General features: G+C 42.3%; 1 protein-coding gene across 1 annotated transcript in view; it reads right to left on the bottom strand.

Moving 5' to 3' along the window:
• The window catches only part of nav2b (neuron navigator 2b), a 342,800-nt gene extending 318,562 nt beyond the window's left edge, over nucleotides 1-24,238 (bottom strand). The window contains 1 exon segment of the mRNA XM_060926744.1: nucleotides 24,023-24,238. Within this exon segment, the coding sequence (XP_060782727.1) occupies nucleotides 24,023-24,238 (216 nt within the window).
• Between the last annotated feature and the right edge of the window lie 222 nt (nucleotides 24,239-24,460).

Consider the following 24,460-nt stretch of genomic DNA (forward strand, 5'->3'; position numbering starts at 1 on the left):
TTGTTTCATGTCACTGGTCATATAAACCTATGTAAACAGGAAAAACGCGGAAGAGTTTGGTCGCATCTAACTACAGCCCCAAAAAATACCATTGGCCATACTGAGCCTAGCTACATTGCTAACAGGAGTGACAGCGCGTCTGACTGCATCTGACTGACTGGGAGGTCGCGCAAAGCTCGGATAGGTACGGAGCAGCTCGTCTCAATTCAGATAAGAGCATATTTCATTATGGAAATACGGTGAACTGTTCCTTTAAAATACACTTCAAACAGGTAGGAAGGCTATTGAAGAAAAAACATTTCTGACATTTGACCTTGACCCTGTTTGGATCAATTCCAGAACAGAATCAGTTCATGACCTGGTTACACTAGCCATGTTTCCATTATCCTGCTTCATGCTTGATTTGAAATAAAGAATGAAATAAAGTTTTAACCCTTTGATGCAAAACATATGCACACCCCTTCTAATGCACAACATGGGTCAAAAATGACCTGCATTCATTTTCCAGGTTATTTCATGCTGACTGAGTTTTTCTTTGCTCTATCTTTTGAAATCAATTTATTTTATGATTGAATATTCCAAGTATTCTTTAAATATCTTGTTTCTAATTACCACAAATCATTAATTAAATTTTTTCTTTCCTACTTTATGAACAAAAATACTTTTTATATTACTACACATGGGTCATCCAAGTGCGATTTAAAATTAAATGTCTTAATACTATAATAATAATTTGTTTCAAGTAATTACTTTAGCAGTGAATGGGGCCAGTTATTTATTTATTAACTATGTCGTTAGCTAAGCCAACTACAATAAAATTAGCTAACTAAAGTAGAATATGTCAACAGCTCGGTAGCTAATAGTAATTACTTGTAACTTTCTGACAAGTAATCTACTCACTCTCAAGGTAACCTAAACATCATCCATTTTTTTCTAAGGTAATGTTCGAACAATTGAAAAACATGACTTGCATGTATTAGATGGGCAAAGGGCGCTGTGCTGAGCTGTGAAATGTCTGACACAAGCACAATTCACAGTTCCCACCAAACGCTGGAGTAAATGCATGCGGGTCGGTTCTGACCCATGTGTGTAAACTTGATGTAGAATTACAAAAGCTGTGCTTGTTCATAACTTAAGAAAGGAAAAATAAAAAAGATGATTTGTGCTAAACAAAAACAAGATATTTACTGCATATTTGGAAACGTAAATGACAAAATGAATGCATTTCAAAAGTATATCATAGAAACACTCAGCCATACATGAAATAACCTGGAAAATGAATGCAGGTCGTTTTTGACCCATGTTGTGCATTCGAAGGGTAGTGATACAAAAAGGGTTTTTATTCAAAAAGTAAGAAAGGAAAAAATAAAATAAGGATGTATGATGATCAAAAACAAGTTAATTGAGGAATACCTTGAATACTGAATGATGGAATTAATTTATTGCAAAGATATAGAAGATAAAAACTCAGCCGGGTCACTTTTGACCCATGTTTTGCATCAAAGGGTTAATGCTCATATGAGGTGGTTTGTCAGACAGTTCGATAAAGCAATATTTTGCAAAATTGAAATGGAAACACATTTTTTTGTATTTAAGTCACATGCATGATATGAAGAGTAAATGGAAACACTACTTGTTTGAAAAAGACCGCTCTATAAGAGCTATAAAACACAGTTTTAAATCATAGCATAACATTACTTAATGGAAAAACAGACCAACCACAATTGTGTTTTGTCAAATTTTGGAAAATATCACTTCTATTCTGGGATTCAATGGAACCCTGGCTAGTGATAAGTAAGTCCATTTAAATCCTACAAAATATTAACAAACTCTTTCTTGAGATATCACACTAATGAAAATCTCAGATGCACGGACAGACGGACAAACAGACCGATCCAACCGCTAGCAAAAATAGGCAAAAAATGGGCCTTGAGTTCCTGAGCACAAATGTGTCAATAATATCTCTGTATAACAAACAGGAAGGAAACTATTGAAGAATTATTGCCCGATATTTGCCCTTGCTGTGACCCTGGATCAATTCCAAAATTCAGTCAGTTTATTTGCTGGTTACTGTGATACTTCCAAATAAATCTGTCAACATTCAACCACTTGTTCCTGAGATATCACATTAACAAAGGTCTCAGTCGTAGCGTTGTGGTACTTGAGACCGGTCTCGAGACCACTTTTTGAAAGTCTCGGTCTCGTCTCGGAATTGACCACATTTTTACTCATCCCGTTCTCAGACGTAGAGGACTCTGGATTTTATTTCATGACCGGTCATGACCACAACTGTGGGGATTTCACTAAATTGCCTGTGCATTGCCTGATTTATTTGTTAACGTCATTACTGTGATTGGATGTAAAATTTCCTGCTTCAAATGTGACCAATAATGTGACTCATTGCTAATTTGAACATTTTCTTCCTGTTAACAGCCGTCATCCCTCCCCCACCCCTTCACACACACTGGTCCTGGTCTTGCCCTGCCTTGGTTTTGGTCTTGCCTTGATCTCAACGCCTCAAAGTTCTTGGTCTTGTCTTGGTCTCGATACACTTTGGTCTTGGTCATGACTTGGTCTCAGTTTAGGTGGTCTTGACGACAACGCTACTCGATCAGACACATGGATGGACAGCTGGACAAAGCTGGAGGATGGAGATGGAGATAATCTATTATTCACTTATGCTGTACGAGTATATTTATTCATTTTCAGTTCATACTTTATCCTAGTAAGGTCCGCACTGACTCTGGAGCCTATCCCATGAACGCTTGGCACAAAGCGTGGATGGAACTCTGGATGGAATGGCCTGCCATCACTCAAGTTGAAATGCTGAAGTCTATTCAGTGATGTGTTAACTGAATCCATCCATTTAGTAAATGACTCATTCTATTTGCGTGTGACCTTGCCTCCAGAACATGATTCAGTACCGAGGCATCTCGGCATATCTAAAATTTCAATCCATTGTCAACCACCAACAAACACAAGTAGATGGAATTCACTCCATTCTGGATCAAAGTAGCCTAAACGTGTGTGGGCAATGAACAAACCTCAGACCAGTCTAGTCACTCCTCTCTGATCTCTCTGATCAAAAATGTGTTTTTGGTGGTGATCATGGAACCAAATCCAGCCAATTTCTCTCCCTTTAAATCACTCACAAAAGCCTTCTCTTTTGGTGAGCTTAATCATCCAGAATATTCACAAAGTATGTATGAGTTGCCTCAGAGCTCTGGCAACATCAGGGTCTGTGTGTACTCCTTTATCAGGAAAACTGTCTGCTGGCTGGACACTTCCAACAAGTGATCATCAAACAAGAGTCCTCAAGCTTTCATGTGTGAAATCAGGACATCAGGAAAAGAATTACTTGACTCCACTGCATACTGTTCAATGACATGAGATGTCATGACATGCAAGCTCAAGTGAGGGAAGACAGAGTTGTCTGAACTATGGATGTAGTTGTGAAATTACGACCACACATTGTCTACATACAGACTTTCTGAGTCTGGTTGGGAATTGAAACTCAATAGCACACGCTGTTTCTGCGTTGGCTGAATGCTCAGCGCCTGACTAATATGTGCTTGTATTAGTAATCCTAAGGTGTTGGCCCAGCACACATTTTCTCCCGGCAAGGAGGTATAGAGTAACAACATGGGCATGTGGAAAAATCTGAATGTGGAAAACAAGCCCAAAGGTCAGCATACTAAGATCCTTGAAATGAAAGCCAGGTTCAAATTGACAACATTTGTACTCTTGTAAGAAACTTATTTTTATAACAAGAATCTGAAGCTATCATGGGCACAGACTCACCCACACTATAGAGTTAAAGATTAGAAAAAAATCACCTGGTTTTTTTTTTTTTCCAGTCTTCAACTGTCCAGCTGGGTGAGTCTGTGCCCATGATAGCCTCAGATTCCTGTTCATGGCTGACAAGAGTGGACCCTGATGTGGTCTTCTGCTGTTGTAGGTCATCCACTTCAAGGCTTGATGTGATGTTCCTTCCGATATGCTTTTCTGCTCACCATGGTTGTAAAGAGTGCTTATTTGAGTTACTATAGACGTCCTGTCAGCTCAGACCAGTCTAATCACTCCTCTCTAATCTCCCTCATCAACAATGTGTTTCAGCCTGCAGTTGTTTCAACCCTCTGCACACGGGATGCTTTTTGTTTTTCGTACCATTCTTTGTAAACTCTAGAGACTGTTTAGTGTCAAAATCCCAGGAGATCAGGCGTGTGTGAAATACTCAAACCAGCCCATCTGGCCCCACCACCCATACCATGGTTAAAGATCACATTTTTCTGCATTCTGATGTTTGATGTGAACATTAACTGAAGCTCTTGACCTGGATCTGCATGAGTGGATAGCTGCATAAATAATCAGGTGTACAGGTGTTCCTAATAAAGTGCATGGTGAGTGTATATACAGTCAGTCTCTCTTGGAGGAAACTGTTTATTTCTGAGCTCTGAGGCTCTGGACGGTTCCACCCATCCTCTGAAAGAAAAACCCGCGGCCTGGCATCGACTCTCCCCTGCGGTGCTTCTAATAATCTCCAGATCCATGCCTCAGGCCTGTGGTAGGTTGTGGCTCTGTGCATGTGTGTGTGTGTGTGTGTGGTTTATATGGACAGAAACCAGTGAACACACAGATTCAAACCTGTAAACTTAAGCTCTGACAATGTACTAAGCTCATGTTTAACACCTTCACAAAAGAAATGGTGGCCACACATCTGTATCAGCAGGCTTTTGTTTTCGGTATTGTCACTAAAGTCCAAAGAAGCACCCCATTTATTTTATTCCAATAAAAATGGAGGCTATGACATTTAACAAATTATTGACTTTTATCTACAGGGAAAGCAGCCGGCTCTTAAAAAAAAAAATGCAGCTCTGAACTTAAAAGCCGTCTCCCACCAAAACAAACTCTACACCACTTTTTTACAGCCTCAAGTTTTCCAGCTACTTGTGCCAGCATAAAAGGGGACAGAAGTGCAAAACTCCGAGCTATATATAGTGTACGGGTTTGTGTTGGAGTATATATATACAGTAGATGAGAGCAAATGGAGTTTATGCTGGAAAATAAAAGGCCATGTGAGAACATAGGTCAGGTTTCCACTGGAGATTGGCAGTGTAGTGATACAACCAGAATTGATTTTATATGATAAAATTCCCACGATTTTGGACAATGTGATATGTATACTGTATTTTTATAGACGTTTGGTTTCGCACTGCTCATAAAAAACTATAATCCTGAACATGGAATACGTTAAACCTTCTAGTAATGTAGCTCAGCCAATACAGTGCTTCGGCTAACAAGCATATGGCCCAAGTGTTGACTGTTAGTCATCGTCAACTCTGTTATAGTTAAACTGGGCACGCCGTTAACAGAGTTGACATTTCCCACCATTTTGTGTCTTAACCCCACACACTAACCTCAAACTAGCTACCACACGGCATGTATAAAAACAGAATTTTATGGATTTTAATCGTATTATTTAAAAAAAAAAAAAAGTCACTCCGATATCACAATAACAGATTCGACGAATAATTAATCTACTGTTGGTGTAAAATCCTCAACATTTTGCTCAAATTAATGCGAGAAGAAACATAACATACCCGTACTTCACTGCCTTTCTGAAGTTTCCCGCCAGACGAAGTGACATCACTCGGTGCAAGTGTCATGCGTATTATTAAAACTCTTTGTAGATCTTATACGGTTTTAACAGAGTTAACAGAGTTGACAAGAACATTGGGACGGATAAAAATATATATTTATTTATACATGTGGCAGCGGGGACGTGGCCAAGCGCCGGTCTGTGACAGGAGGGCGGAGTCAGGGAAGGTAAATGGCAGAATCACTACACCTGTTGTCAATTAACCTGTGTTTGTGTCTTCCCAGTGACCGCGCCCTATAAAGAGAGAGAGAGAGAGAGAGCAGAGGAAGGGAGCTCTCTCTCTCCCCAGCCAGATGACTTGTGTGTGTGTGTGTGCGCATGCATGGCTGAGAGAGTGTCGTTTGCATCTGAAAAGAGCAAAAATAAACAGTGCTTGAACTGTATTCTGGCCTGCCGTCTTTCTGTGCTCCTCCCCCTCCTACGAACTGCCACAGTGGTGCTGAAACCCGGGACCTGGAGCACAGCAGCCTAACAGCCCCATGGAGTCCTCCCCGTTCGCCGAACTGGTCCACGCCCTCGCCACGGCCCAGCAAAGCCAGCACCAGGCGCTACTCACCCTCCGAAAGGAGCAAGAACAGTGGTTTGAGGCCCTGGTGTTGGCCCAACAAGAAGATCGACAGGCGTTCCGGCACCTCCTCGCGTCGGCGAGGTCCACCAACGCTCCCACCGCGGGCCCGTCCCCCCTCACCCTAACAAAGATGGGCCTGCAGGACGACCCCGAGGCATTCATCACGCTCTTCGAGCAAGTCGCGGAAACCTCGGGGTGGCCGATGGAGCAGCGCGCGGCGCGCCTCCTCCCCCTGCTAATGGGAAAGGCACAGCTGGCCGCGCTACAGCTCCCCGCCGACCGCCCTACGCGGACCTTCGCCATCCTCCAGCGCGTGGGGCGCAACCCAGAACAGCAGCGGCAGCGCTTCCGCGCTTTGCGCTTGGAGGAAGTCGGCCGGCCGTTCGCGTTCGGCCAGCAACTCCGGGACGCCTGCTGGCGGTGGTTGAGGGCCGACAACCGCGATGCCGAGGGGATCATCGACCAGGTGGTGCTGGAGCAATTCATCGCACGCTTGCCAGCGGGAACCGCAGTCACTGGGAAGACACAAACACAGGTTAATTGACAACAGGTGTAGTGATTCTGCCATTTACCTTCCCTGACTCCGCCCTCCTGTCACAGACCGGCGCTTGGCCACGCCCCCGCTGCCACAATACATTACTGAAATTTCACATCATACAGAAAATAGACTGGATTATGTGAAATACATATATGTTATTTAGCAGCTGGGAGGTCCGTATCGTGAAATACCATGACCGAGGTCTTGAAAGTACTGAGCGAGGCCCTCTGGGCCGAGGTCAGTATTTAAGGCCGAGGTTACGGTATTTCACCATACGGACCGACCTTAAGCTGGTAAATAATATATTTATTTTTTTCTTTACCAAATTCTAACAGAAAACGAGAGCGCCCGAAAGGGAAAACCAAGCCGAGGTGAGGCGAGCCGCCATTTTGAATCCTCATTCACAGCTGTAATGCAAATTGCTTCCTCCTCGGTATACAAGTGCACTTCCATGGCAGGAAAAACTACATTTTGCCGCCTATGTAGTCCCCTATTTATACAAATAGGAGTCATTCAGGATTCAGCCATGTTTTTGCTCGGCATTAGCAACAGTTACAGGTTTTTATCTTTCTCCTGAAATGTTTTCTTTTATTTCTTCTTCCTCAGGGTAGTAAAACTCGCTTTCGCTGTGAACACTGTTGTTATCGCTATCCATGCTGTAAAATTAATGCTATTCTCCTGAGAAATGCTGGCAAAAATGTATAAGATTTTTGATAATCTTATAAATAAATCTTATAAAAAAAAAGATAAATGTTGACAAAAAAATGCTACTATGTTTGTTGTTGTTGTGAACAAGCGAATCGCCAGAGGTCCGTAACCGGGGTCCGTAACTGGGGTCCGTACCGTAGGATACGGACCCACTCGCCAGCCAATCTCTTTGGCAGTCCAGTCTCAGGAGACCATCTCTGGAGGTGTGACTTCTGTTGTGGCTTCTAATGTGGCTTAAGAGTCCACTCCTGGATCTGCACGCCCTATTGCACACAGTGCACGTGTTGTGCAGTTGAGGGTGCGTTTGGTGCTACAATCTTCCGTTGTCTCCGTTTCTCCGCTGCAAGTTCTCCCCTTCTCTTGTCTGCTTCCATGATACAGTTATGCACAACTCGGCGCCAGGCAGCTCTGTCCTCAGCCTGCGCTTCACAGGTGTCTGTAGAGATGTTGCATGCTTTCAAGTCTCTCTTACAAGTGTCCTTGAAGCGTAAAGCTGGACGACCAACTTGTCTAGAGCCAGAGGTTACTTGACCATACAGCATATCCCTAAGGTATCCTTCTGTCCTCCATACGTCTGACATGGCCTAGCCAGCGAAGGCGGCGTTGGCTAAGGATGGCGTAGATGCTCTGCACTTTTGCTCGTTCCAGGATGTCACTGTTGGGTACTTTATCCCTCCAACTAATTCCTAAGATGAGCCGAAGACATCGCATATGGAAGGTGTTCAGTCGACGTTCTTGTCGTACATATGTGCTCCATGTCTCACTTCCATACAGTAAGACACTGAGTACACAGGCCTGGTATACTTGTATTTTTGTGTGCACCCGCTCGCCAGCCAATCAGAGTGCAGGATTTGATGGAAACCGCACCGTGAAAAAAATAAAAAGTCTAATAATAAATAAATAAATAAATAAATAAATAAACGGCAGCGTATAAAAAGGAGGCGGAGTTAGTGTTGTATACGGGTCATTCTAGAATTCGGTTTTGCAAAAACAGTTGAGTTTATAAACAGTTAATAGAATGCAATTGATTTTATATGCATTGATTTCATAAACAGTTAATAGAATAAGCCAAAAAAAAAAAAACCCAGATTGTTAGATTGAATCACTTCATGTTTATTCGAGTTGAATGGATGAATCAGGAGTCAAATACGGCTAATAACGTGGGGGGAGGGGTGGGAGTCATGTAAGTAATGTTTTATGGATAAATTGGGTCTAAAATGTACATCAAGCATTGCTATTGGTGGAAGTTTGCAATAATTTGCATTATAAAGATTCCTTTTGTGGAAAATAACAAAAGGTTTATCTCGGAGATGCGAAAGGTACCCCGAATTCTACAACCCCGATTCCAAAAAAGTTGGGACAAAGTACAAATTGTAAATAAAAACGGAATGCAATAATTTACAAATCTCAAAAACTGATATTGTATTCACAATAGAACATAGACAACATATCAAATGTCGAAAGTGAGACATTTTGAAATTTCATGCCAATTATTGGCTCATTTGAAATTTCATGACAGCAACACAACTCAAAAAAGTTGGGACAGGGGCAATAAGAGGCTGGAAAAGTTAAAGGTACAAAAAAGGAACAGCTGGAGGACCAGATTGCAACTCATTAGGTCAATTGGCAATAGGTCATTAACATGACTGGGTATAAAAAGAGCATCTTGGAGTGGCAGCGGCTGTCAGAAGTAAAGATGGGAAGAGGATCACCAATCCCCCTAATTCTGCGCCGACAAATAGTGGAGCAATATCAGAAAGGAGTTCGACAGTGTAAAATTGCAAAGAGTTTGAACATATCATCATCTACAGTGCAGAATATCATCAAAAGATTCAGAGAATCTGGAAGAATCTCTGTGCGTAAGGGTCAAGGCCGGAAAACCATACTGGGTGCCCGTGATCTTCGGGCCCTTAGACGGCACTGCATCACATACAGGCATGCTTCTGTATTGGAAATCACAAAATGGGCTCAGGAATATTTCCAGAGAACATTATCTGTGAGCACAATTCACCGTGACATCTGCCGTTGCCAGCTAAAACTCTATAGTTCAAAGAAGCAGTCGTATCTAAACACGATCCAGAAGCGCAGACGTCTTCTCTGGGCCAAGGCTCATTTTTAAATGGATTGTGGCAAAGTGGAAAACTGTTCTGTGGTCAGACGAATCAAAATTTGAAGTTCTTTATGGAAATCAGGGACGCCGTGTCATTCGGACTAAAGAGGAGAAGGACGACCCGAGTTGTTATCAGCGCTCAGTTCAGAAGCCTGCATCTCTGATGGTATGGGGTTGCATTAGTGCGTGTGGCATGGGCAGCTTACACATCTGGAAAGACACAATCAATGCTGAAAGGTATATCCAGGTTCTAGAGCAACATATGCTCCCATCCAGACGACGTCTCTTTCAGGGAAGACCTTGCATTTTCCAACATGACAATGCCAAACCACATACTGCATCAATTACAGCATCATGGCTGCGTAGAAGAAGGGTCCGGGTACTGAACTGGCCAGCCTGCAGTCCAGATCTTTCACCCATAGAAAACATTTGGCGCATCATAAAACGGAAGATACGACAAAAAAGACCTAAGACAGTTGAGCAACTAGAATCCTACATTAGACAAGAATGGGTTAACATTCCTATCCCTAAACTTGAGCAGCTTGTCTCCTCAGTCCCCAGACGTTTACAGACTGTTGTAAAGAGAAAAGGGGATGTCTCACAGTGGTAAACATGGCCTTGTCCCAACTTTTTGGAGATGTGTTGTTGTCATGAAATTTAAAATCACCTAATTTTTCTCTTTAAATGATACATTTTCTCAGTTTAAACATTTGATATGTCATCTATGTTCTATTCTGAATAAAATATGGAATTTTGAAACTTCCACATCATTGCATTCCGTTTTTATTTACAATGTGTACTTTGTCCCAACTTTTTTGGAATCGGGGTTGTAGAATGACCCATATACAACACTAACTCCTCCTCCCTTTTTATACGCCACCATTTATTTTGGTCTAATTGAATGCATAGTTTGATTTATTTGACAACATTTTCATTCAATGTGTTTGTGCAACGGAAATAAATAAGCTATTTAACTGTCATGCAATCTATATACGGATAAAATGGCAGTCCTACAGGCCAATTATCCGACTTGAAGCCTTACAATCTTACATATGGGTGAGTCTCCTGATACCTAAATTTACACAACCTAAGGAGCTCTCGCAGGATCCGAAAATTGTTCTGAGTGAGTTGACTGGGTTTTCCCGGACAACATTTCTGGTTTAAATGCTCCTGTGGACAATTCACGAATAAATTAGTTCATATCCAGCTTGATAAATGAAATCCATGGTCTATATCATTATTGTAGGGTTCAAAGGAGTTAACTGGTGATATTTAATTCCACATACCAGCTTCGGTGACATGCCCTACTATGGATCCCACATGGCCGTGTGCCCACCTGCAGTGTGGCGGGCCGCTACTAATACAGCGCTGTAGTAAATCCTCCACTGCCATGTGCGTTTGTGTGTTTTGTAATACTATAATGACAGGGCAAGCAGTGTAGTGTTTCATCCTCCTTACCACATGAAGAATTGAAGTTCCTCACTGCAGCAGGAGCACAGGGCAAAATAAACACACATGCACTCACACACACACACACACACATGCGCTAACAGTGCAGCTGCAGACTCAGTGTGCAATAAGACAGAACATCACATCTGACCAGGGCTGCCTCCCCTAGTCCTAAAAAAAAAACTTTTTCAAATAGAATTATTCAGCGGCCATGAAAATAGTCAGGTCTTTGCCGTCCAGCACAAACAAACTTCCAAGATCAAGTGGCTTTAAGAGTTAGAAATAGACCTCATCGAGCATTATGTGATGCACAAAATCTGATAAATCAGTGAAATCCATGTTTAGTTTCCTTCCTGCATTTTTACACAAAATGAACCTTTCATTATGTTGTACTCTCGTGCATAGCGGTGTGACTATTCACTCGTAGGCATGGAACGATTCACCCGATTCACGATTCGATTCCTACGATATTTTATTTTATTACCAAAAAAACCCAAAACATTTATTTTCCTATTCTTTATCAACTTAAATATTATCATTCATCTCATCTCATTATCTCTAGCCGCTTTATCCTGTTCTACAGGGTCGCAGGCAAGCTGGAGCCTATCCCAGCTGACTACGGGCGAAAGGCTGACACATAGACACAGACAACCATTCACACTCACACCTACGGTCAATTTAGAGTCACCAGTTAACCTAACCTGCATGTCTTTGGACTGTGGGGGAAACCGGAGCACCCGGAGGAAACCCACGCGGACACCATGCAAACTCCGCACAGAAAGGCCCTCGCCGGCCACGGGGCTCGAACCCGGACCTTCTTGCTGTGAGGCGACAGCGCTAACCACTACACTACCGTGCCGCCCAACTTAAATATTCATTTTGTTAAATTAAAAAAAAAAAAAAATTCATTTTCTTAACAACCAACAATAATTATGGGCAATTCTTCAGCAGAGAGGCCAAAATTATGAAATTATTAAAGGAAAACTGAAGGCAAATTTTTTATTATCAAAATTCTATTTATCTCATTTTATTAAATATAGGAATGCATTTTTGATCACCATTTTGTCGCTGCTATAGCAAGTTATGAGTGTTTGAAATATGCGCTATAATATATCAGTCCATATGTAAACGAGATTCGTCGAGACCTGTGCAAGACATCGTAGGATGGAAGTAAAACGTACAGCGGAAATCAAAGTGACCGACATCTGCCAGCGTTGTCAAAAGACATGCGTGCCCTCTTTCGAATGCTGACGTAATCAAGCTGGAAGTTTTGTTTGTTTTGATAGCAATCAGGAAAAAGTCTGAAAAAAGTCGGCAGTAATCGTCATTTAAACTCGTTTTTGTGCAATACTTCGTTTGGAAAACAGTTTTCAAAATGGCGGCACTGACACCTGGCTGACACTTGACGTTTCGAAGTCTCACACAAGTCTCGTGAAGATCGTGCGGATAAGTGACGCCCGCCGCGGACCAAACGAACTAAATTCAACACGGCTAAAAACCGAATAGGCCGATAAATATAATATTTAATTGCAATTAGTTACCAATACGAGTCACGATATAAGGTTACTAAAACCGAAAACGTCATTGAATAACACGTTAATTAAGAAATAAAGCAAGTTTAAAAATGACTTCAGTTCTCATTTAAGCTTGCCTTAACTTGTCAGCTCAGTGATATTACTAAAGGGTGGCACGGTGGTGTAGTGGTTAGCACTGTCGCCTCACAGCAAGAAGGTTCTGGGTTCAAGCCCAGTGGCTGACGGGGGCCTTTCTGTGTGGAGTTTGCATGTTCTCCCTGTGTCTGCGTGGAGTTGCTCCGGTTTCCCCCACAGTCCAAAGGCATACAGTTAGGTTAACATGGGACGGCCTTGGACTGAAGTGCTCAAGAGTGGCGGCATACGCAGCGGCTTTGCTCTCCTATGACGAACTAAATTTTGTTGTGCAGTGACAATAAGGGCAAAAAAACAAAAAAAACGTATGGAATCCAACACAAAATGGACTGAAAACCAGATTTAAAAATCATCACCCTGATTACAGCAATGTCGCTTCAGAGGAATCATGGTTTCAGTTTTAAGAAATGAAAATTCAGTTTTTTTCTGACGTAATTCCGTGACTGACTTTTCAAGTTTATTCAACTTTATTTGTACAGCGCTTTTAACAATAGACATTGTCTCAAAGCAGCTTTACAGAATTTTAATGACTTTAAACATGAGCTAATTTTATCCCTAATCTATCCCCAATGAGCAAGCCTGTGGCGACGGTGACAAGGAAAAACTCCCTCAGACGACATGAGGAAGAAACCTCGAGAGGAGCCAGACTCAAAAGAGAACCCATCCTCATTTTGGTGATAACAGACAACGTGATTATAACAGTTTTAACATGAAGTCAGTTTTGTTGATGTTATAACTCTTCATTGATGGAAACTTGAGTGCAAAACTGTTCATGACAGCTGCAGTCCTAAAGTTAGCAAGTCAACTGTAGTCCTCAGCCATAAAAGCATTACTGTATGGGTCTAAAGCGTCTTCCAAGTGTGACTTTCAGCTGTCCATATGGGGCCGTCCTCCACAGGAGCGATGTGATGAGACTCCAGCCAGACGTAGGGCATCAGGATGGATCGTGCAGGTCCGAGACTTTTCTTTCCTCATAAAAGATTTTGCGTTCGGAGTTAAACACGGCCAATTTTTCTATGCTTTTTTAGGGTCAAAAGATACCCCATACAGAGTGAAATTTTTATTTATTTAAATACCATTATGTTGAGTACTGAACCTAAAAAAGTAACCACATTTTGCTGTGAATGTAATTCCGTTACCGAAGAACTACCATCATGCACCCACATTTGTAACGGTTGGAGTAAAATATAATAGCCTATTAACTAAAATATTCCTTTATTAAAGATGAAAAAGTTAAATCACAAATAGGCCTTTTCTTAATAAACATTTATGACCGTTTGTTCTACCTCCATTTGCTTCTCTTTTCTTTATCTTTCAGCAGTCTGTAAATAGGCTTGACAGCGCACTGCTGCGTTGATGAACCTTGCATACGTTTGTCTGGGAGAACAGCATGTTTTCGTTTGGCCTTTAAAGACGTTTAAAAGTGTTTTATTAACATAAAACAAGTCTTGAGTCAAGAATAAATAACATATTTATGGAATATACTGTTAATTTTGTGTAGTGTTGTGATGAGCTTTTACTTTAAGCATTTTTTAACACTGTGTAATGCAATACACCAAATTTGCGGGTGTTGCCATCTTGGGTTTTTTAATGATATTCGTCACCGGTCCGTGTGCTTTGTTGTTGTTTCCAGCTCGCTCACTCACTGTTGGTTCAATCAACTTGAAACTCATGATTCCCACCATGTAGTCGAATCTCTTATGTTAACTTGATTTTTCCACTAGACACTTTGCTGTCTAGTGCCCGCGAAAAATCGGATCACTGAGGAAAATTTTGTATCCTTCCTAAGAATCTGTGATTTTCCAAATGTTTTTTTCATGGAGAAAAAATGAGAAGGTGTATAAATATCAGGAGTACGGTTTTGAAGAGAATTAACAAAAGTTTGACCCTCTTTTACTCAGCGCATTCGAGCACTACCGTCGTTAGTCATGCTTGGTGTCCGCAATTTAAAGTGAACATACCTGCTAAATTCTAGCTTTTATGTTTAAACACATAGGATGGACCAATTTCATTAATGTATTACTTTTAAACCTTCTAGGTGCATAACTGTGATCTACAAGAAGAAGCCTTTATCTGTAACTCTTACCCTGATACTCAAAATTCTAAATCTTTTTATTTTTGGCTTTTTTGATAAATTTTTGATTAATTTCTGATTGAGGTTTTATTCTCATGAATGGAAAATTAAACCAATGGAAAATGGTTGCTGGTTATATCTTTAAAAAAACCACTTTGGGTTTTTTTAAAGATATATTTACAAAATTAAACAAGTTTTCAATTCAGATCTTCACACTCTTTAATTTGATCCGTTACACAACACTATGACAACTACTTTAAAAAATGGCCCGTCATTGAGACTGTAAAACGAGAGCTCTGATTTCTCATTAAATCTATTTGTACACAATCACACAACAGCTCTTTCACATTTTAGACCGTTTTTGCAGCATGATCAATTTGTATCACGATTTATGGTTGCACGATATATCGTTACATGCCGATATGTCACATTAAACCTGACATACCCACACCAGTGAGATGAGCAGTTAGGGTCAGATACCTTGCTCAAGGGTACTTCAGTCATTCCTGCTCGTCCAGGGAATTGAACCAACTACCTTTTGGTCCCAAAGCTGCTTCTCTAACCTTTAGACCATGGCTTTCCCTTTAGCAAGTCATCTGATATCGAAGTTATGAGGACTTACTGTATCAGCTTCGGTCAAAAACATGCTGATTATGCCTCATTAAATGTTCTATAGTAAGCCAAATTTTTAACTTGAAGCTATTTTTCAACTAGAAGGGCACTCGGAGACCGCAGACCTCCACCAAGGACAATAGTCGACTCCTTTATGATACGAAAAATTGCAACCGCAACCACCTTATGTCTGGACACGTTTCCAAAACTATTTGAATTATGTGTCTACATGTGTATCCCAGAGTATTGGTACCCATGAATGTGGGTTGTGATATGGTATGAAGTCATCGTATTTCTACACTGGATATGTTTTGTCACTATTGAACCTCCACCAAGGCCAAATGCCACATCTTGCAACGTTTGCAAAAGAGAAACTAATTTCATGGATCCACTCGAAAATATAAGGGTTTTTTTTCCTGAGCCCAAGTTTCACCCTTCCACCAAATTGCAAGGAAACTAACTTGGTAGGTTTTGCGCAGTCCTGCTTACATCAGACAAACAAACAAACTGCACCGAAAACAAGGTGGAGGTCAAAAGTAAGGCACCAGAAGACTCTAAACATTCATGGGAAGGTGTTTTGTTTTGTTTTTTAAGATGGAAACAAAATTTATTTGTAAAGTACAATTATATTTAACAGTTATTCCACGAAATCAAGCCGTACATGAGCTGACAGCCAACGAGGCGCGTAGCTCTGAGTCGGCTATAATCCATGTACGACAAGATTGAGTGGAATAACTGTTTTATTCTATCCACATTCACTGGATTTTGAGAAACAGAGCATTTTTATTTATATTTTTTGCAAATTTGATAAGTAAAAACTTTATACAAAACGTCCGACAAAATCATTTCCGCTTCGAATGTAAACAAACCGGCGAAGTAACAGTAGCAATTTGTGAAAAATGCGATAATAATAATTCTTGAAAAAAAAAAGATATGTTCTTACCATCAAATACTTTTGTTTTCGAGTAGAATTTTTATTTTGTCCTCGGTTGGTTCAGCAACACGCTCCGCCATTTTGTTTTTCTCTACTCACGGTATATGAGGTTATATCCTCGTAGTAGAGTAGCCAATTGCTCATATCCAATGAATGTGGATAGAATAATAGTGGTTATGAGGTATTGTATCATTTCATTTGATATGAAGCTCTCGATTAGATACATCAGCGTACCAAAGAATGGAATACACCCTGCATAATAAAGTAGGCTATTCAACATAAAATATTGCTTATAATATTACGGTAAAAAGTATATTTTTAAACTTAACTGAACCCACAAAGAGAGCACTTCCTCTTCCTGGTAAGTTAGACCGAAGGCATATGTTCAGGCAGTGCTTAAAAATGTATCGTGTTGGGACAGCACAATATTGAAATCATACAGAATATGAATTTAGTGTCAAAATTGCTACACCGCTAGTCATTATACCTGGAGTACCTACTGTTTGAATCTCACCACCCACTGGAACACAAACTGGGGGTCATTAGGACCTTACATCACAGAGCTCAGAATATTCCTACAACGGTAGAGGGAAAAGAGAAGGAGCAAAAATACACCAAGGAAGCACTTCAGAAGTGCGGGTATCCCAAGTGGGCTTTCGTCAAGACCAGAAAAAGAAACATAATGGACAGGGAAGAAAACAGCAACAAATGCAAGAATATTGCCATTCCCTACATTTCTGGACTATCTGAGAAACTCAAGAGGATCTTCAACAAACACAACATCACTGTACACTTCAGACCCAGTAACACTCTGAGGCAGAAATTGGTCTACCTGAAGGACAGAATACCCAAACACAAACAGGACAAAATAGTCTACGCAATTCAATGCAGTGAGGAATGCACAGACCTGTACATTGGAGAAACGAAACAACCACTTCACAGGTGCATGGCTCAACACAGGCGAGCCAGTTCCTCAGGCCAGGACTCTGCACTCTATCTTCATCTCAACGACAGAGGACACTTGTTTCAGGACTGCAGTGTACGCATTCTAGCCAGAGAAGACCGGTGGTTTGAAAGAGGAGTAAAAGAAGCCATCTTCATCAACCTGAAACAACCATCACTGAACAGACGAGGTGGTCTGAGACACCACTTATCAGCCACCTCCAATGCAGTCCTTGGCACACTTCCCAGAAAACTGAATACACATCCACACCAAGACTCAGGCTACATCCACACGACAACGGCAACGAGATGTTATTTAAAAATATATCGCGTCCAAATGGGCAACGATCAGTAAAATATCAGGTCCATATGGCAACGCAACGCTTGCTGAAAACGATGCAATACACATGCCACACCTCTAGGGGCACTGTAAGACGGTCCCTTCGGAGACACCAGAACAATAGAAGAAGTAAGGACACATGCGCATAAACTATTATGCGCGAGACTTCATATTATCCACAAAGTCAGGAAAATCTGTTCGGAAAATTACATTACAATGACCAAATACAATGAAAAGTATTTTTCCAGTCTCACCTGTGAAAGGTAATCCCATGTGATCTCGTTTGGACGGCAAACCTGTTGGTACAGTTAAACGCAGCTAATCTTTATTCTCCGCTTTGACCTATCCAATATGGCGGCGAGGATAACGTATGATTCTACACGGAAGGCGGCGTCTTTAATGGTCCGGAATAAATTGAATGCTACATGTTGATGGATTAATTTGTTGTTTCTCACCTGTGAAAGGTAATCCCATATGATCTCGTTTGGACGGTAAACCTGTTGGTACAGTTAAAGGCAGCGCATGAATCTTTATTCTCCGCTTTGACCTATCCAATATGGCGACGAGGATGACGTATGATTCTACACAGAAGGCGGAGTCTTTAATGGTCCGGAATAAATTGAATGCTACATGTTGATGGATTAATTTGCTCTTCTACGCCCTTTTTGAGGAATGTATTGTAGGACTTAAACCCACATCTGAAGAGGTGAGATCACTCCTTTTTTTCCCTATTTTTGCTGGCGGGATTGACTCTGCCCTAAGGGCAGAGTCTCTCTCTCTCTCTCTCTCTCTCTCTCTCTCTCACTTTGCACCATTACACAATAAATATTCACAGTGAAAATATTTTGTAAGCGCGTTTCATGAACCAAGTTATAGGATTTGTTGACAACTCGCATCAAGTTCGTTACACTTCTACCCGGCGTGAAGCACTGACAGTCATGTGGTTGTGATGTCATCGTAAACAAATCCATTCTACTCATCCAGACGACTTCACAACGGCAACGTTGCCAGATCTTTCCACTCTGGAACCTGTTCTCAAAAAGATTGCGTTTTGGGCACCCAAAACGCCGGTGCCGTGTGGACACCAGGCCTAAACGATAAGCAATTGTATCGGAGTCACCTGAATCCGTTGCCATGTGGACAGGGCCTCAGCTGACTTCAATGACTCACGTGATGGCAGAGAGAGCTAACGACCCACAGATCACCTTAATGACTCTCTAGGCTGCTAACACCATTCACACCCAGCCTCCAGTGACCCTAACAACCTACAGGATGACTGATACCCCTTTTCCACCAAATCAGTTCCAGAGCTGGTTCGGGGCCAGCGCTGGTGCTGGTTCACAACTCGTTCAACTTGCGAGCCAGCTGAGAACCAGTTTGCTTTTCCATAGCTCGCGGTGCTAAGGGAAGCCACGTCATTACGTCACTGTATACGTCAGTTACATCGCTATGTTTGCATAAACCTTGGCGCGAATATCGAAGCAAAAACAATACGGAAGAAGCAGCAGCAACAACAACAACAATAAATAATACTAGATGACTTCGCGTTTGTACAGCTGCTGCTTCTCGGCGCTTAAAAATGGCGATCTTTCGCGGTCTTGTTATTGTTGTTGGTCTTAACAACTCTGCCCCCCGCTGACGTAAGTGGTTCTTTCCTCTGGCCCAGCAGAGAGTTGGTGCTAGCCTGGAACCGGTTTTTCTGGCCCCAGAGCCAGTTCTTTGTCAGTGGAAACAGAAAACCCGGTTCCAAACTAAGCACTGGCCCCAAACCAGCCCTGGAACTGCTTTGGTGGAAAAGGGGCATGAGAGGGTCAACAACCCATCTGACCTCAACAACTCTGCTTGGGTTGCTTTTGGTCCACTAGAGGATAAATACCTGGAACTCCCCACTACTCAGACAGAACTGAAGAAGCCTTTCGGATGGGACGTGAAACGTCTTCAAGAATTTCAAGCAAGTCCAGTTGCCTTCTTTAGCACCTACGGTTTACGATGACCTCGATGGCTTAGAACCTTCACAGACATATTGACCCACATTCATTCATTACTTTACTGCTGGCCATTATTTCTAAGTAGACAGCTAGTGTTCATTAACTCCACAGATTGCAGCGGAGGAATAAAGTAAGGAATAAAACACATGCCGGAGGCATGCTGTTGTTGGAAAGTAATCAAACGCACGGTGGTGCAAAGCGTCCTGATGTAGAGCCGAGTTTCTATTACAACCGTGAAGCTGAGTATTTTCCTCCAACAGTTCTCCTGAAGTGTTTCATGTTCCTTATACCACAGCAATCTGCCATCACATCTGATGGCATTTGCGTTCTCATGGAATGGAAAGGCCACAAAACTAAAATTAGTTCCTATTATCACTTACATTATAGTCACTATGAACAGTCATTCTCTCACCATTCTCTCATTCTTTTTAACTCTCTGTACTTTATTGATATAAAAAACAATCACGTTACAAAGAAAGCACAAAACCGTCCATCATGAAGACTTTCCCCCATGTCGGAAAACTGAAGGAACTTCTGACTTTTACAAAGTGCTGACACTGGAACACTGGAGGCTTCTTCCATAAATGCCAAAGAAAAGTATAAAAGGTTAAAGGTTCTGACTGCAAAGTTGAATTCTGGGCAAAATGTTCTATTTCTATTGCTGTTGGAGTTTCGAGATGTTTCACTGCTGCACACACACACACACACAGGATTACACACACTGTGTATCCTGTGTGTAAATGTTTTGCCAAGATAAAAAGCGTCCCACATTTTACAATTCCAGAGATCGCTGAAGCAAGTGAGCAACAATATCACGTGACCACCGTGGGGCGTTTGACCTACTTTTAATCAAAACAAGTCGGTGTGGGTAAACATGGCGGACTCGGCTCTCACGCCATCTAAAAGCCAGCAGAAAAGAAAAGGAAAGCCTGCCTAGTGAGTGCAACCCCAAGACAGAGCAAGGTTCGATGACGTGTCATTTTTCTGGACAGATAACTAAATCATTCTAGCTAGTGCTTAGCTAGCTTCGCCTTAGAATCCATGGGCTCGACTCCACGGTAGCGAGTATGGAGTTACACACCTAATGTTTTGATCTTACAGAGAAAGAAACAATAACACAAAATCAGTAACTGAGAAAAGATCTATTTATTCGTCTTTTGTTTCACGGATCTATTTGCGAACGTGGACCACAAATTACATCCATGCGACTCAAAACTCTCCGAGATCGATGCAGAATCACGATGTTTTCTGCGTGTCGCCATCTCGGTGTGCCGCAGTTCCATAGTTATGCGAATTAGTTAAAGTTCCTCGTGTTCGGCTGTTTCCGTAGGGCCGTACTCCTACTGTTTACCTCAAGAGGGAGCAAAACGGTCCCAAAATGGAGAAAAACGACCCTCAGGATGGCGGCACGGTGGTGTAGTGGTTAGCGCTGTCGCCTCACAGCAAGAAGGTCCGGGTTCGAGCCCCGTGGCCGGCGAGGGCCTTTCTGTGCGGAGTTTGCATGTTCTCCCCACGTCCGCGTGGGTTTCCGCCGGGTGCTCCGGTTTCCTCCACAGTCCAAAGACATGCAGGTTAGGTTAACTGGTGACTCTAAATTGACCGTAGGTGTGAATGTGAGTGTGAATGGTTGTCTGTGTCTATGTGTCAGCCCTGTGATGACCTGGCGACTTGTCCAGGGTGTACCCCGCCTTTCGCCCATAGTCAGCTGGGATAGGCTCCAGCTTGCCTGCGACCCTGTAGAACAGGATAAAGCGGCTAGAGATAATGAGATGAGATGAGACCCTCAGGACATCAAATGATCACATCACGTCCGCATGATGCTGTTCTTGCGGGACATAGGGGAATGCCATGCCCAATAAAAAAAATTGAAAATTTCAGATGACTTAGCAGTCAGTACCTTTAAGTTCACTTCAAGACACGTCGCCTGTAAATGCTAACAGTATGCAGGCTAATCAGTTTTCTATGTTGAAAAATCTGATTGATCAAGTGTAACTTAATAATCATAGATTATAGTGAAGTTTTCAGTGTATAGATGTATGTATTGTTTACAGAAGGAGTCTGTAGTGTCAATATTCCAAGGTCTTCCGCCATGTGAAAGTCTTCAGGATGGACGACTTGGAGCTTTGCGTTTTCGCAGTAACTACCTGCATTTTTTCTGTCTTATTAACTTCAAGAGAACGTAACGGAGTGACTGTTTACAAATGTTATAATGCAAGTGATAACAGGAAGTCATTTCTACCACAACATTCTACACAGCTAGCTACAAACATAAAATTTGTCACTGTTGCCAACTTGATGCTGTATCAAAGGAAGAAATTGTTTGCTGTTAAAGGAAAATCTAACCTCGAGTATCGGTGTCTCCTTAAAGGTCGACTGCCTTTCAGATTTTTCAAGTGTAGGTCATGAAAACAATTTTCCCCAACACCCAATTATTTTTGTTTAGTGGACTGAAACCTACTGAATTTGAATCACAGCCTTCCAATTTTATTAGGTTTTTTAAAATAGAACAATTAATGAATTTCGGGCCACGTGGCCCTAAATTCTCCGCTATTTTTTCCTGCTTCACCATGACCCAATTCAAGATCCTACGTCATGCATCACGCGGTGGGCTTTCCCTGTTTGCGCAAGGCATTGTGGGATACAAATTTGAAACAGGAGAGAAAAATGGAGGACGCGAGTGTGCGAATGAAACGTAAAAGACCGACTACAGTAACGGAAAGAAAGCGAGAAGAAAAGACGTTATGTTCTATACGAAACGCAGGACCAAACTAATAAATAAATATCGGCGCTCAGTGAGCACCTCGGTGCGATCAGCTGTTTGTTTAGCGACAGAATGATGGAACAGTCAGTGCACGCTCAAAGGGAAACCTGTAGATGGCAGTAATGCAACACTGTGGATGCCAGCTGCCGTAAAACCCAAAAGAAGAAGACGGTAAACCTGCGCATGCGCACACACGGACTTCCTCCGTCTGCTTGACTGTGCGAAGCGAGCGATTTCATGCACATTCAAATTAAATGCCTTCCCAGTCACAGAATGGCCTGATATTTTGTGAGATATTACAGAAATAAACATACATCACAATGACCAAATTTCAGAGGGAACTAAATTTCAACGATTTTATGAAATCAAAAGGACGTCTAGCTTTAATTTGGACCTTTTTTGGTTTTTTGGAAACAATTGGCTCCAATTTGGATCGGACGGAAATGATCTTCACGGAGTTCACAGAAAGACAGTAATGCCGCTTTTCCACTACAAACGCGGCTGATTCGGGCTGAGCCGTGCCGTGCTGAGTCGAGCTGAGCGGGGCTGTTGGAGTTGCATTTCAACTACAACCGCGCTGAACCGTGCTGGCTGGAAGTGGGTGGACACATTGGGTGGAGTTAGCGAAAGTGGGTGGATGTCACATGATGTCGTTAAGCAGCGCAAACAGTGACATCAGTGATCTTTTAAGCAGTAGTCTCACGACCCGGATAGTAAACAATAAACATGGAGGACATGGAGTCGTTAGTGTTGCTGGTCTTGGTGCTGTGGCTTGTTGTCACCGACAACGCCAACAGATACTGGCAAGAGCGTATAGATGAGGCGAGGCGCATAAGGCTTCATAATTCTCGTAATTCTCCTTCTTCCGGGTTTACGGTGTTTACAGATCCCAGCGCGCTCGCGGGGCGTGTGGGCATGTGAGGACACTCCTCCTCACCAATCAGTGCACAGGGGAGTGTCTGCTCACGCCCCTAGCCTCACTCAGCTCGGTTTGGCTCGCTTCAGCCCTACTCCAAAACGGTGCGAGTTTTAGGGGCTAAGCAGGGCTGAAGCGAGCTGAGTCGTGCTGGTTTTTGGTAGTCGAAACGCGAGCCGTGTCGGGCTGAAGTGAGCTGAAGCGAGCTGAAGTGAGCTGAAAAAGGGTAGTGGAAAAGGGCCATAAGTGATGAAAAAAACCATAACGCTTGATGGAAAATTACATCGGAGACAACACTACGTGAAATAATGGACTTACTACATTTTTGTGTACGGTATTTCAGACGACGAAATGAACTTTGATTTTGCAGTGAAACTCAATGAAACATCCAGAAAAAGTTCATGACAGTTATAAGAAATGCTGCCTCACCTGTCATATTGGATCGAAATTAACCACGCACACATATATATATATTCAGGAAAAACCTAAGAGCCACATTAAAAGTTTACAACGCTTAACCAAAGCCTCAACTGCCTGCAGGTGTGAGTTAATCAGCACATACTGCTGAGTTTACGCTTCCATTACCACATTTATGGCTCCTTACTTCTGCACGTTTCCATATTTCTGAGAAAATTCCAGTAAGTAAGGAGCACTGGTGCCTTTTAACACGAAACATGCTCTTATTTCCAATCTTTCATCACAGACAATAAAACAGTCGAATAAAGCTCTGAGACAGGAGGACCACTTTGCTCAAACCTGTGGATCTGTCGCTGTTTCGTCGCCCGCATGGCTCTTTCTCTGCAGTGTCCTGGTGCTCTGTTTGCTTTTCCTCAGACTGGACTGGCGTGTGAGCTTCGTGCCGCTGCTCTGAGTTATCCGTGTCTGAATGTGAGCCTGAGGAATGGGCAGAGCGCTGTGCACAGGCTTGGGCAATCCTGACTTCATCTTAGGGGTGACCAAAATGGCTGGCATCTTCTTCTCTTCTTGTCCGCTCGTCTTGTTTTCCGCTGTCCAAATGCAGACAGGGCTGGCAGACTGGCTGTGCTGTGCTTCCACAGTGGCACAAGCACTCACACACTCTCACACTCTCTCACACACACACTCCTACTTGAGTAGGAGTGGGACTCGGAGTATTCGCATGCTGCTTTAACAGCTGGTGCGAGTCAGTGGACTGCCCCTAGACACTCAATCACT

Source organism: Neoarius graeffei, chromosome 8 (assembly GCF_027579695.1).
Source record: "Neoarius graeffei isolate fNeoGra1 chromosome 8, fNeoGra1.pri, whole genome shotgun sequence".
NCBI lineage: Eukaryota > Metazoa > Chordata > Actinopteri > Siluriformes > Ariidae > Neoarius > Neoarius graeffei.